Source organism: Seriola lalandi, unplaced genomic scaffold (genome assembly GCF_002814215.2).
Source record: "Seriola lalandi dorsalis isolate HSWRI2012SDOR001 ecotype SW California unplaced genomic scaffold, Sedor1 jcf7180002054577, whole genome shotgun sequence".
NCBI classification, from domain to species: Eukaryota; Metazoa; Chordata; class Actinopteri; order Carangiformes; family Carangidae; genus Seriola; species Seriola lalandi.
Genome location: NW_019525130.1, coordinates 1,002,169 through 1,017,983, shown reverse-complemented (window position 1 = coordinate 1,017,983; position 15,815 = coordinate 1,002,169). Strand labels below are relative to the sequence as shown.

Genomic DNA, 15,815 nt, shown 5'->3' with positions numbered 1-15,815 from the left:
GGTGCCCACTGTAGCACCACAGAGATCCCTGACCTGGTGAGGGCCGCACTGTGGCTGAGAGCCAATTGGACTCTGATGTTTAAATACATTAGTGGCCTTGGGCAGGGCAGACATGTTGTGGCTAATAGCTAATTCGGTGTGATAAAATCATAAAAGAAAGGGTGAATATAAGGCTGTTGTTCCAGAAAGCCAAGCAGTCAATGAAATAAAATAAAGCAGCGAGCTTTTGTCATTTGAACAAGAAAACATGAAGCCCCCCCAAGCACATTCAGCCAAGGTTGATTAATGTTGTTTGGTTGAGGTAAACACAGGCTGAGAAAAAAGCCCCTGACACATCAGTGGGCTAATGCACGGGCTAATGCATAGGCCTATTTATGTTGCGTGTTAGTGGGACCGGTATTGATCAGATATTTACTTAAATAAATTGCTTGGGTGATTTGGAAGCAACCACTGATGGGCATTGTCAGAGTGGAGGTTTGTGGGTCTTACTGACGACACATTACATGGAAGATAAAACACTTCTTCGTTTATTCTTGATGTTGAGAATCTTATCAACTGGTGTGTTTTCAAATTTGAAGATACTGTCAATGTACGTCCTAACCAGTGTCTTGATGTCCAGTTTCAACATATTTGAAACATACCTACATATGATATTCTGAACAAGCACCGTCACTGTCTGCGTCGACTCCTCTCTGTCTCTGTCTTGCTTGTCAACCAAGCCCTTATATTTGTGGGCTACCAGACATTAACACTCATCCCCCCACATCCGTGTGACACGCCCTTGTGCACTCTCCTTGACCGAAGCGTGTCTGGTGCCCTTGAGCTCCAAACACAGTAGCAGAGGCTCCACAATAGGAGGATTGCATTAGGAGTCACCTGCAATCCACGGTTAGAGGCTTCAACAGGTCCTGCCACCAATAGGTGCTGACATCTGGGGCTGTACCAAGCATTATTTCACACAGCAAGAAGAAGGGACCCGCTTCACTAACCTAACAGGACCCCCCCTCCTGCCCCTCCTCTGAGCTTTTCAAAGTCAGAAAAACACAGAAGAGATAGAGAGTCCATCTATTATAGATGAGTGAGATTCATAATTGAACAATATCACTTTTTCGTCTTTGTGGTTTTGACTCGTGGAAAACTGATGTCGATTAAGACAGGCTCTGGCACAGGCTGGCATATGGTGCCTGTTAGTGAGAGCACACGTGTGTGTGGGCATGATAGACAGGAGAGTGGGTTGGTCCTCCTTCAGCATAATATTGTATTTGTGATGGCAAAGCCATATCAAGGAAACTGAGATAGAAAAGACTTTAAGGATTCATACAATTGAGAAAAAAATTATAAAATGAAAATGCTAAATCTTGTATTATCCAGACTTTCTTTTCCTGTTTGCACTGTGGGATCGGACAGAGAAGAAACTTTAAATGACAGGGGGAAAGAAACAGCCTAATCACAGTTCTCAGGTCTATTCAATAAGCAGTAAAGAAGATTATTCATTTTAAAGTAAAATTCAGAAATCCAGCACTATCAACCGAGACAGAAATCCTATGAGATGTGGACCAAAGTGTTGCAGACCACAGCCTTAATCTGCCAACCAGGTTGACGGCTGACCGACTATTGATAGGGTCCACATAAATCTTTTATCTCCCATTTCAAGATTCAGTCTGCTTTTGTTTTGATCTTACTCCTGTGCCCAGTATTATCAATAGATCCTCAAAAGTGCGCCTTGTCCCTCTACAAAACCAGTGTGTTGCACATCTATGGGATGTGCATTTGTATGTGTTACATCTTACTATTTTATGACAGCTGTTAATGAGATTATTATTTAACCGTGCCGTACACAAACACTTGATGACAGCCAACAGCCACCCACATACTGTCTCCTTTGCTTGCAAGCAAGCATTAGGATAAATTGGGCCAGTTTGTCTTGGGCTATTATTTTGCAACTGAATATTCTAATAAAATCCCCTAAAATACAAATGATGTTTATGTAATTTCTGTTTTATTAGATAACTGGCACAGGGAATAAACAGTAAGGGGTGTCTAGTATCAACCTGATTCAGATGCATCATTTGACGAATGGTTCAAGCAGGGTGAAGTGATAAAGGAGGATTTTTTTTTATCAATACCCTGACCTAACAGTCCCCTTTACACTCTAACCGCGACACAACAGAGTGTTGAATGCTGTTTTCTATGTTTCCTTCAGCACTTTGATTTTAGGCTTCGATGCTTTCAGGTTTTTGAAGGTCCAGCGGATGATAAATACAGATTAGGAGCGTTAGTGGACAGCTGGGTTCAGGGTGATACACAGACTTCCTTTTTGGCTCTCTCCCTGCACATTTTTTTTGCACCTGTATCTCCATGTAAAGGTGGAGCAAGTCTGAATGTGAGAGACAGGGTCAGAGAAGCGTGAAGGAGAGATGAAGGCTAGAGAGGAATACAAACAGCCATAGTAGAGCATGGAAATGAAGAGAAAGAGAAAAGTAAACATTTGAAGAAGGTTGTAGAATACAACTGAGAAGGAGCGTACCTTTGACCTCTCTCATGGCATCCCTCCTATCCTTCTCCCTTTACATTCTCGTTATGTCTCTCTCTGTTAATAGTGGCCTGTGTGTCACTGTCTGAGTGCTTTCCAGCTTTCCCGCCTCCCCACTCAACCCCCACCCTCACTGTTTTCCTTGGCTGTGCTCTGAAAAATAAATGCACTCCCACTGTAACTATCTGAGCTACTGGGATCTGGTGGGGTTTTGTGTCCATCAGGCTTTCTCATCTTAAGAAATCAGCCACCCAGAAATAGGTGGTGGTGGTGGAGGTGGTGGAGGTGTCAATTTTTTATGAGTTGGTGCAAAGCGGATTGAGACAAAAGCAGTTATAAAGCAGCCTCTCGTCTTCGCACAGTCGCCTTTCAGATGCACTCAGACCACAGGCTGCATGATGCTGTTTGTTCTCATTTAGACAGTGTCAGCGACTGCAGCAGCCATCACACTGCCTGCACTGTCCCCAATGGATGCTTACAGTGAAATCTGGCCTCCTCTTATACAACATGATTGCTCCCGAAGTTTTTAGTTAAACACTTAGTACTGTACTGGGGTTGTAAACAAATATAAATTATTTGTTAATGAACAGATAATGTGTGCACAATTTTTCACAAATGTCACTCCACTTCTTCTCAGAGTCGTAATTCAGATTGAAACATGAACATCTGTGCTCCAATCAGCTGAACCTGCTCTTTACAGTGTTGGCAGGATCTCTGATGTCCATCGAGGATGCACGTTAATGAACATGAATAGTAATGAACACATGAAATTAAATTATATAAATATAATTTTTCTTATAACTTCTGAATAAGTGTCAAATTAATCCAGGTGATTGTTGTCTGTAGCGTGAACAGGAACTGTGACGCTTTTATGAGGCTGATTTGACAAAATCTTAACAAAAAACACAAAGGTGTAGTTTAAAGTTCCATGTTCAGATGTTCAGCAGGTTTATCTTATAACGTCTCATCACTTTTCACCAGATTAGTTGTGCAGTGCAGGTTTCAAGTTGGACTGATGTTGCACAGAAACCAGAACAAAAGTTAGGAACTGTCTCAAAAATGACCAAGTTTTGTACCTTCAAATTACATTTTACTGTATTTTTGAATTTAAACTAAAAGAAAAGACCTGTTTGTGGAGAGTCCCATCTGATGTTCACACATGCCTGCATACCAAACCCAACCCCATATTTAAGTCTGTTTCTAAAACATGTGAAATGTACGTTTGAATTATATATACATGCATATTGTGTTATGTTATATTAGATTATACAGCCTGTGACAGTGGAGATGTAAATCCTGCTCCACTGTCTCTTTCTCAAATCAAATGAAAATCAGCTGTGTTAGTGTGGATAAGTCAGTGCGCTGTAAATGACCTGAAACTACAAGGAATCTAACAGTAACAGAAATGTGTGTGTGCCCCTCTGGTATGTGGGAGATCATCACTCAGATGATGAGAGCCAATATTTCTGTTAAGGAGGCAAATTAGCTAAATTGTGGTGAAATATTTACTCCACTGATAATTCACAGTCACAGTAGCTCCCCGCTAGTCATAACAGATGCTGAGATTTTATGACCATCGTGATGGCAGATTTTCCTACTTGAGAAAACCACTGACAAGCTGTTACTCAGTGTGATTACATGGCCATAAATTAACCCCTGAGAAGTTCTCCATGTATCATTATGGCTAGGGAGCGAATCTGAATTGGTTATTTTGATGCTTTTTGGAATATTTTCTGTAGTAATGCAGCTTATTTTTTGAGGGAATAAGACAAGGTAATAAAAGTAATAAATAATGTGTCTGTCTGAAGGCTAATGATTAGTAAGGACCCATGCTTAATCTTTGAGTCATGTGACGACAGAACATCAACAGTAAAGCCGAAGGTTAGCTGTCTGTATGTCATCAGCGAAACATGACAGAGTGTCACACAAAATACACCCTCATTCGTACCTCAGGAAAACAAGTGCTTGTTTATCTGCAGTTTTTGAGGTCTTCACTGTTGACAGGTTACTCCTACACGGGTAAAATGACACCTCAGTGTTTGACTCTCCATCTAAACTCCCAAACACTCAGTGTGTTTTGAAGGTAATTAATGTTCAGGTTTCAGGCCCAGAACCGGCCCATGTCATGGCTCCTGTGCCTCTTCTTGCCAGCTCTTAGATAAGAAACTACAGTCTTGTAGCTGTCGACAACTACAAGCATTCGCTTTTCAACACCTCCAGGCCTGGCCCTCTGAGTACTGCATGTGTGAAGTGACTGCCGCTAGTAATGTGCGGAAACATGTGTACGCCATGATGTTTGTTTGTCCTAACAGGTTGAACGACCAGTGGGTGGAAGTGGCCGGTGATTTGAGCACGCTCATTAGGAATTTATGGAGCGCTAAAATGTTTGGTCTCTGGGGAGGGGGGATTGGCAGCTGTCGCACAGGCAGGCAGGCTGGCGACAGGAGGGGAGAGCCCACATAAACAGAGAGCACACACTGTAGAGATACAACACAGACCGCTTAGCTTTAAAGGCCCACAGAGTACATCTTCTTCACCCATCTCTTTGTTTGTTACTGTGGAATTACCATTTGCAAATTAGCTTTTTTTTTTAAATTTGGTTTTCCTTGCAGATGTGACTGATTTAAATAGAAAAAACATACATCTACTTGTATATATATATATATATATATATATATATACTACTATATTTAACAGTCCTCACTTTGTTCATCCAGGACACACACTGCGGGCACACAAAGGTTCAACTCGGCCTCCCATAACTTGTTGTATTTCAGCAGGCATCTAACAAATATCTGCTTTTAAAATGCAATTCCTCCAATATGCCACATTACATTGGGACCTATGGGACCTATTAGAGAAGACACACAAACAGGCAAAACATAAGCAAATAAAAATTCTTTAATAACAACAAGAACATCTTTAATAACTAGCATTTAAAAACAAATTGAGATACAAATCCACCGTAATGAAACATGCTGCAAATAAACAAAACAAACAAATAAAGAAAATACAACCAAATATGGAAATGCACTGACGGTGACTCATCAGAGGGATGGAAAACGAGTGGTTTAAGTTCATTTCAGTTTTAAATTATGACTGCATGATTTAGATAATGTTGGAGCCATATGTACACTTGGTGTCCAGTTTATTAGGTACAGCTAGCTAAAACGAATGCAGTCATGCAGTCTAATACATACAGTATATTTAGCCTACAGTTCAAGAGCACCACAAACTACATCCTTGAGAATGATTACAAAGTTCAATCAACAGCTCTACAAAACAATTGGAAGAAAAACTGAACATGATTATCTTCATTAAATGAGGATTTAGTGCAGTACTGCTGTATTAGGCTGCATTCCTTTTAGTTAAGTGTTCCTAATAAATTGAGTGTATATTTATTGTGTCAAGCCAAATCATGGAGTAAATAATGCCCTGCAGCACAAACCATGATAACAACTCGATTTTGTCCATCAGTTTTTTTTTTGTTTTTTTTTGTTTCGTGCAACTTGCAGCATTTTCTGAACTTGCTTGTGTTTTCTCAGCTTTTTTTGCTGTGCAGCACCATCACACGGGTCAAGATGGTTCCTTCATCTGATTGTGGTTTTGTCTATTTGCATATTTTCCTTAGTCGCGATGTATTAAGTTCGTAGGGCCATCGTAGGTAAGGACAAGTGTTCTACCTAAACTGTGGAGATGAGTGAACAAACTGTAAAATTGAAAACAAGTGGAAACATCAAAAGCATCACCATAACTGTTGCACCTTTGCAGAATGTGTCCTCCTTCAACTTTTACCCACTGTAAACTGCAGCTGTTTTTTATGTTCACCTTTTCCATAGCAGTTAGTTTAGGCATCCTCAGATCTCAGCAATTAAGCTGTTAATTGTTATAGTAGTAGTTATAGTTAGTAGTAGTAGTAGTTATAGTAGTATACTAATGAGACTGATGGAAAACCCCATAACACACAGGTTGTAAAACAGTGTGAATAGAAATAGTTTGTGCAGACAGAATACTGAATAAATGATTGTTTTGCTGTGCCACATTGTTGATTCACAATGACGGTGCAGCTCAGCAAACACATGTAGGTCTGGCATTGTAGTGAAAATACAAAGATTTAACAAGCAGCAATAATCTGTTCTGCCATGCATTCTTAACTATTGTTGGATGTACTGATACCTATCAAATGTTGATTAATAAATATATTTATCTAGTTATTTTATTAATAAATGATAGTTAACTGTCCATCAGAAAAGAAGCAAGTTTGGCATCATTCATTTGTTCAGTTTGAAGGTTCTTATTGTCTCCTTTATGAACGCAGAGATAATCGCAGATCTATAGAAATATGCTACAAACAGGCATCTGCAGTTATGCCACACGATGACGTTTGATGATGTTTATTTTCTCCAGCATCTTAAAACTGTAAAATATTTAAGAGGTACTGGATGTATTAAACAAGTCATCCACTCTTGGGATCCAGCCAGTATACATATCCTGGCTTCATGCCAACAGTGTGGGTTGTCCATTACAGCAGAGAGTTGCATTGTCAGTTTTTATCCAGCACACTAACTTACTACAGTGGAAGTGCATCACATTACACTGACTTGCTTCATTAGATAAGATGACGTGGAAACACTCCCCACAGACATGACGAATTGACTGCATCCCAGCTTTTTTTAAATATCCAAATTGTAATTACAGAAACTGATTCTCACTAAGTGTTTGACACCACAGCAGCAGTATAATTGATACTGTAATGATAGATTACTCATTTAGATTCAAGGTGAAACATTTTTCAGGCAATGGAAGCTATTTTAATTTTGATTCTGATGAAAACATAGATGCAAATGAGTTTGTCAAGAGAGAATGGATGGTTGTTTGGCTGTGTGAGAACAACTGAAAAAAACAAACAAACACATAGAAGCTAAAAAAAAAAACCTTGAAAACACCATTGTGATGTTCATCATCCCTCTTCACACAATATGATTCAACCACTTCTATTATACATGTATTGTTTGAGTTCTGGATGATTACTTAAGCTTTTCTTCCACACGTTTACCAGGAAAAAAATTCTATTATTAGAAAATTGATATGACATGACATCAACAACTCAACAAAAACAAAAGGACTGAACAAAAAGGATTGTGTATTTCTGGGTATACGTGTGTATATGTTGTATACTCAGATATGCATGTTTTAGAGGAAGGGTGTGGCTACATGTTCTGTAGACATCCTTGGTCTGGTGCTGCCTGTGATCCCACTCCCACTGCTCATCTCCCAGAGCTTTGCTGCAACGTCTCTTCAAGACAACAAGAGATACACTCCTGCAACCTTCCTCCACTGCAGTGAGCACAGACACAATGGTCAACCAGGGAAAAACACAGATGCAGGACTGGACGTTTTTCTCACAAATAATAGTTATTGTGATACGTGCTGGGGTTTAACAGTGGAAGGGACAGTTTGTCAGTTTAATTATTTAAAAACTTCTGACATACAATGTTCAAATTTTGTATGAAGCAAAAACAAATAACAATTCCTTGTCTAACAGTTGTTTGTAATCTCATTTCTCTCCCGGCAGTTTTCTGTGAAGATCTACGTTCCAGCTTATATTTTGTCAATGCATCTGTGCAAGAGGTAGTGTTTGCCAGCACCACAGGGACATCGGTGCCCTGTCCCGCCGCAGGCGTGCCCCCTGTCTCACTGCGCTGGTACCTGGCCACAGGCGAGGAGATCTATGATGTGCCAGGGATCCGCCATGTGCACCCAAATGGCACCCTTCAGATCTTCCACATCCCCCCTTCCAGCTTCAGCAAACTTATCCACGATAACACCTACTATTGCACAGCGGAGAACCCCTCAGGGAGAATCAGGAGCCAAGATGTCCACATTAAGGCTGGTCAGTTTCTCTGCTCATGAATGTCTGCACTTAACAATCATGGTCCATTATGAGGCGTAGCTTGTCTTAGCTTAGTATTAGCAGTTTTCCATCTTACACAAAATACACCTTTCTGTCCCCTCCTCCCAGTCCTACGAGAGCCCTACACTGTCCGGGTGGAGGACCAGAAAGCCATGAGAGGCAATGTGGCGGTCTTCAAGTGCATTATCCCTGCCTCAGTGGAGGCCTACATCACTGTTGTGTCCTGGGAGAAGGACACAATGTCAATCAACGCTGAAAGTAAGTCATGGCATCTGTTTTTACAACAGTAACATTTGCATAATGTTACAGATAAAAGTTCAAGACGTCTTGGACATTATTTGATAGTTTGATATTTGGCATCAGTATTTAGGTACTGATGAGGATCCACTTTACCACTTTACAGAGTTGTTCTTGTAAGATTCTCATTGATGTCACAGTTACACAGTTACAAGAGATTATAATAATAAACACAGTCTAGAAGATTGATTTGATTTAATTGTGATACATTGAATTAATCTATTCATACCACATATAGATACTGGTATACTTATCACAAACAAATGAGGTCGAGTCAGTGTGTGGCATCTGGTCAGATGTGGATGTGGTTGGAAATCTGCTGAATGGTTTTACTGGTACTAAATGGTCTTCTGTGTTAGGCTTGTTTTTGCCATGATTAAAGTGAAATTAGTAAAAAAGTTGAAAGAGTAAAAATAGAAATGACACACAGCTACATCTTCTTCAGTTTAGGGAAAACATGACCTTATTTTTGAGAAATGCTGTGACATTAACAGAACTGCTGGAGTGAGATACAATTATACTGTGATATGAAAGTTAAAGTTACAATTTTGTTTTGCAAGAATACCATTAGTAAAACCATTGCTGAAGTTTATCTTGGCCAAATGAGAATTACAAGTGTTGTTGGTCATTTGATGAGCGTTGTGACATCAGAGGTGTATGTGGTCTGAGTTAACGGTACAAATCTTCTGACATGAACCTACAAAAAGGCCTACCTTGTACCAGCCATCAGAGTCTGCTCATTTTGTGTGTGTGTGTGTGTGTGTCTGTGTAGCCATGTCTGTCTGACCCAATGACAGTGAGGTCCCGCTCCTCTTCCTCTGCCCGGTCTTCCATGAGAGAGCAGGCTGCCAGCCGTGTCACTTAGTCTCAGTGTATTGACCCATTTCTCTGGCTGATAGGAAGCACTGCAGTGCTCCGATCATTCAAATCACTTAAATGGAACGCTCGCCTGCGTGATTGTTTCCCAGCCCTGGGGGGCAAATTCACTTTATGTGGGGCATTTAGCAAACTCAATAGACAAGAGCTAATGTCATTTTGCTTTTGGATGGAGGGCAAATGCTGGCCAGCAACTGCTTTTTTTTTTTTTTTTTGTTGACGTTTCACATTTGTCCACTGAGGTGAAATCAGCCATGTTGAAATCTATAGCAATCTCTTAATTGTCCACAAATAGGTTTGCCCCAAGCATGGTATATGGGGATATACAGTGGTGATGTCGCTGATGGAATCTATACCCTAGGTTTTCTCATCTTGAATACATTTATACGTCTGGACTTTTTGAACTTATCACCAAATTGTTCAGTTGTTTTATAGTCTGGCTCCAAGTTTGCAGGAAACTGAATTTTAAAATGCTGGATTTTTGAAAAAACCTGCAGCTTTCCCACTAGTTATCTTTATAGAAAAAGTTTCTGCACTGTCAAAGCAAAGTGTTTATCTTCAGCCGTAAAATCATCACATCTGTAGCCGTCAGCCATGTAAACGCTGTCAGAAAAATCATCCAGCCACCAATCCACTGCTCTTCTCCATGCTAAATAATGGATGACGGAAGCCTATGAATCCATGAGCAAATGGTCTTTATTCACGTCTCAGTGCGCGCATCCTACTGACGCACCGTCCATTCCCCTCATCCTCTAGTACACATTTTAAGTGCACTTTGTGTGTGTGTGTGTGTGTGTGTGTGTGTGTGTGTACCCATGTCTACGCACACTAACTGACAGCTCAACGCAAGATGGCTCAACCCCTCATCTCGATGACCAGGCTTCAACATTTAAATTTTTAATGAATAAAAATAATATCAACACTCGGACTTCAAACAAAAAACTTTGTGAAATATAGCTTTTCTGTTTCAGACATGAATAATTGAATTGGCTTTTCAGTTTGGAAGGTGTAGCATGATGTGGAGCGCCTGTCAGCCAGGCCCTCTGTAAGTCTCACTGGACGTAGACCCTTTTGAGTTGTTGCAGGGTAGACTAACAAAGCACCACTTAAAGAACCCTGGTGTCCATTAGAATAGAATGGAAAATAATGATGAAAAATGCATTTAGTCAGGGCATCCAATAAAAGTAACAGGTCAGTATAACTGTCTGATGCAGTGGTTTTATAGTATAGAAGCACTGCAGAAAATATCCACTTCATGTTATTGACTCTTAAACTTGACTCTTTATTTTACTGTTTAATGTTTCTAATATATTTTCCTTTGCATTTGTATCAAGAACCTTTTTGACAAGTTGATTTGCTCTGGAAACTAGTTTAATTATTTCACTGAGCAGGAAACATTTTTCTCATCCGTACCCACTTAAAAAACAGAGTTCTAAACTAAATGACTTGTTAATGAAGATGAATATTGTTTTGTATTCTCTTCTGTGCAGTAACTCAACCATGTGTGGAAACAAGGACTGGGCTAACCTCTTGTTAGTACAGGAAAACCGATTGTTAGAGTTTTGAATGAATTAAATTAGTTAAAATGTGTGATTTGAAAACAAGATAAAGAGCTGGCAAATGTTTGGGGTTTAAACAATGACCAGGGTCTGTTAGTTTAGCTTTGACTAACTACTGGACAGAAGCAGTTGTGTGTCATTTTCTACTTGTGTCTTTGTTTAACAATATGAAATTCTTGCATACATTCATTTGTGCATCACCAGTTTTGGGAAATTCATCAGTTCAAAGGCGGCAAACTGTCCCGACTAAGAGGATTTCATTTATTGTTTAGAATGGAGCCAATCAGGACCAAGTCTGATTGTGATGGATTTACTGGTTTACTACGATTTATGGAAACAAAAGAGGGAAATCTGTCACAGTATAATAAGGCTCTTAAAGAAGGCCCATTGTCAGGACGGATGAAGATGGCATAGTTGACCTCATCCCAAAGTCCTGCCGCAGTCCAAAATGGTCGACATTACCTGTACATATACACTACACTACACTACAACATCTGTATTTACATAATATAAATGTGTTGTCAAGAAAACCTCCACTATTATAAATGTACTGTTTCTGGTTATTCTGGGTGTGAACCTGATGCAATGAACACAAGTGACCAATCAAAGGCCAGGAGCACAAGCAGCATGCTTGCTTCAAAAATAGCACCGTTTTTTTTTCCCCTCTTGTTTTAGGTCATAGAGAAAAACAATAGCCAGACATTAATCTGAGATGAGAGTTAATGTATTTGTGTTTTGTGGTGATTCACTTTTACCACATTTTGATCATGTCCTGTACAGTATGTGTGTAATACGTGGGAGCCTTTTTGCAGTGGCTGGTGTTGGTGAAGATTGTTGTATGGTGGATTACTCATGTCCCAACCTTTCTAAAGGCTGGATCGCCTTTAAAATAGAACCCAACTGATTTATCATCAAACATTAGTTCGCTGAAGATTTATTTCAATATCAGCATATATGCCAGCTGATAAACGACAGCTAACTGGAGTCCAGAAATGCTGTGTGTATGTAAAGATATGTTCTCTATAGTTTGTGAGAGAGTAGTGACACTTTTATTTTTCAGCTGTAAATATTCCTGCCCAATAGATTTATTGGTTGCGAAGTACAAAATAAAAATAAAAAAATAGCAGATACATCATTTATGGGCCTGAAAGATACTGTACTTCTGGGCTATACTTAAATACTTTGTATCTCGAGAGATGGAAATCAATGGCCCAGATGATCACTGTGATTAGATTTTGATTGCGTATCATCATCATACCATAACTCAAAAAGAAAACATAAAAAACATTAAACAAACCAAACAAAAACCTCGTACTGCGCCATACCTGCTGGACATGTGTGAACCTCCTGTAGTGCTGCTTTCAGGGATGCGTTGTGATGGACTGTGTGTGGTTGCGGCTGTGTTGCTGTGCAGGGCCATTCCCCAGGTGCAGCCTGTGCTGCAGTCACTGAAGAGGCCTTGTAGTCATTTGCCTTGGCCTGATGCTGCCTGCTCTGCATTCAGCACCAGTAGGGCCGAGAGGGGGCCGACCCCCCAGCACTACTGCAGACACTCACACACACACATACGTGGGGCTTCTTTTCATTCAACACACGAGCTAAGCACAAGGGCCGTCGGCCATCACACCACAGATTCTCTTTGCTCTGCCCAGCCCTCCCTCACCTCCTCCTCCGCTTCAATCGTTCCCTCTTTTACTCACTCTCCTTCTTTTCACTCCGTTTCTATTACTATGTCATTCACACATATATGAACTATTACATCAGTAAACATCTACTTATTTCTTCCACAACATCACTGACTGAACACTAATGATGATTAATATCTCTTATTAACCATCACTCAGTGCTGGGTTCGGTAGCGTGAAGGGATAGTTGTTCCAGGATATTGCAGATTAACACTTTCAGTCCAGCCAAATTGTTTCACAGGTTCTTTCATGTTTGTTGACATTCTAGGATGTGTGCTGGAGTTATTTCTGCAGCCAGCCTCGATCCCTGCAGCTGCTGCCGAGAGGAAGACGAGCCCGCCACACTATGTCTGTTTAATTGGCTGCATATAATGGGGCTTTGAAGTAAATATCAAGAGCTACTATCAAAAGACTGTTGGACGTTATCATGTGTTTCCACAGTGCCCACTGTTTCTCCTCCACTCCTCCTCTTCCATTTCAAGGCAGCTACAGAGCTGGGCTGGTATGGAGCCATACAAATGTCTGTGAATTTAGGGTCGCACAGTGTTGATGTGAGCAAAACTAAGCTGACCTCTGCATTTTCAGCTCGTCCTCGCCACTGTGAACACACTCAGTCAACCCTGAGAGGTCCTTGGAGGCAGGTGTGTTTGGGCACACAGTGTTAACAGTTAAAGATGCAACATGTAACAACAGTGTAAATGAAAATAAGGAGGTAGTATCTGGATTTAAATTCTTTCCCCTCCCGCATCAAAGCTTAAGTGTATTTTTAGAGCGATTGTGACTTTCCTGTATCACTGTTGCCCTGCTGTAAACATTTGTCTAGAGGGTAGAATTGGAGTTAATCATTTGCCGTATACTGTGTGTTGTAGCCTACAGGTAGTATATAATAATGAACGTCTTTTGTTGGGAGCAGCCTTGCAGCTCGCTGTCGGTTTTGCCCTTTTCTCAGAATGCTGTGTAGGAAGCGCAGCCATTGGCGCAGCACAACCTTGAGCTGGGGGCTGGGGTGGGTGGGTAATGGTTTTACTGGTCCCTGTGTGGTTGAGATGTAGAAGGAGAAGGAGGGGAAGGAAGGAGGGGGAGAGAGAGGAGAGGATAACTAACTCTCTCTCTCTTTTTCTCCCTCTCCATCCCTGCCTCGCTCTGTCGACAGGCAGGGTTGGGACTCTGACGTGTGACAGGCTGGATGTAGAGTCTTTTACCAGCATTCGTTATTCTGTCTGCCCATGATTGGCTGGAGTATTGTTATTCACACAGAAAAATGGGTCAGGTGGCCTGTGGAGAATGGAGTGTTTGTATGGACGGATGGACGGACATCACAAACACACACACACACACACATACACATGCATATCTACACATGCATCCCACACAGAGCAGGATTATACTCTGCAGCAGAACAGTGCTGGCAGATAAATAACAGATAAATGAAAATAAATCCAGGTTACGTGGTAAGCGTCTCTCATGTTGAATTCACTGTGTCCTCTCACAAGCTGCGAGCTGGTTCTCTCCTCACACCCTGTGGCAGGGGCTTAGCAAGATAAATAAAGGGTTGCGCTGAAGGAAAAAAAAAAACTGGGAAGAAAATCAATACCTGTGTGCATGAATCTGGCTGCAGCTGCCACAAAGAATTATGGGAACATGACGGGTAGATACACTTGGGCTGGGCAGCATGCAGGCAGCGTGATAAACTATAAGGGTAAAAAAAAAAAAAAAGAAAGAAAAACAGAATCACAAAAACTCACTGAGCCCCATGAAAACAAGATAAAAATTATATTACTTAAAGTGTGATAGATAGATAGATAGATAGATAGATAGATAGATAGATAGATAGATAGATAGATAGATAGATAGATGAAAATATTCATAATTTTATCTACATTCATAGTCACAAAGTGCTTTACAAAGGACCTAAAATTATAATTAAATTGAATTAAATTAAATTAAAATAAGATGCCATATTGTAGTATTACAATGGTTAGTCTGAATGTGTAAATCTGAGTCACTGCATTATGTAATAATTGTTACTGTCCACAACAAAAATATGTGCACACATTTCTGACAGGTCAAATAGGTCTGGTCTAATATGGTGTCTTGAGTCAGATGTTACAATGCAGTGTTAAGAATGCTTCATTACAACATTACAGGTAGAAAACATGACTTTATATATGCAGCTATAATATCAATATGTTACAAATATGTCACGCGAGTCCAGTAGCACTGTAAAGCATCACCACTGGATTATACCATGTGTTCATACTACATCTCTCTCCACGCAGCCTGCCCCAGTCGTAGCCTGAGATTGACAGAGATATTAATTAAATTGGTGTGATGCCCTTTCTCTCTCTTTACTGCTCTGCCACTGCAATGATCACACTCCCACCTCCGTACTGTGCTGTTTGCTCACCAATAACCGCAATTTGTTCTTTATTAAACTCTTGGGGCTGGGAACAATTAGGGTGTGAGCTGGAGGTGTGTGTGTGTGTGTGTGTGTGTGTGTGTGTGTGTGTGTGTGTGTGTGTGTGTGTGTGTGTGTGTGCGTGTGTGCGTGCGTGCGTGTGTGCGTGCGTGCGTGCGTGTGTATATTTAAGCGCAGGCAGGAAGAGGAGGAGGAGAAGGAGTAGGAGGGTTGGGGGAGAGATACTAAACACTGCTTAATCTTTGATAAACAGTGAGGTCTCCTTTGTGCCGCTGCAGTTTGGCACATCTTCTCCAGGCTGCTCGGTGCTGTGCTGGGCTAGCTCATGGCTTCTGCCTTCGTGGCTCCCAGACCTGGATAGATGCCAGGTCATGCGTGGCTCCCTGCCAAGATACAGATTAGCTATAAGCGCAACATGAGCTAATCGTGGAAGGAGCCACCAATTAATTGGCACTTAGACATTCTGTGGACTGTATAGATTTGAGGCTGGATGTTATCAGTGGATCAAAGTGATTGGTGTGGGTGTCGCAGT

At 40.8% G+C, this 15,815-nt stretch overlaps 1 protein-coding gene across 2 annotated transcripts in view; it reads left to right on the top strand.

The window, feature by feature from the left end:
• Nucleotides 1–15,815, top strand: part of dscama (Down syndrome cell adhesion molecule a) — a 90,896-nt gene that overhangs the window by 14,237 nt on the left and 60,844 nt on the right. For both annotated transcript variants that reach the window (XM_023417724.2, XM_023417723.2), the window contains exons 2-3: nt 8,109–8,426; nt 8,556–8,705. In XM_023417724.2, the coding sequence (XP_023273492.1) occupies nt 8,109–8,426; nt 8,556–8,705 (468 nt within the window). The remainder of the gene's footprint in view (nt 1–8,108; nt 8,427–8,555; nt 8,706–15,815) is intronic.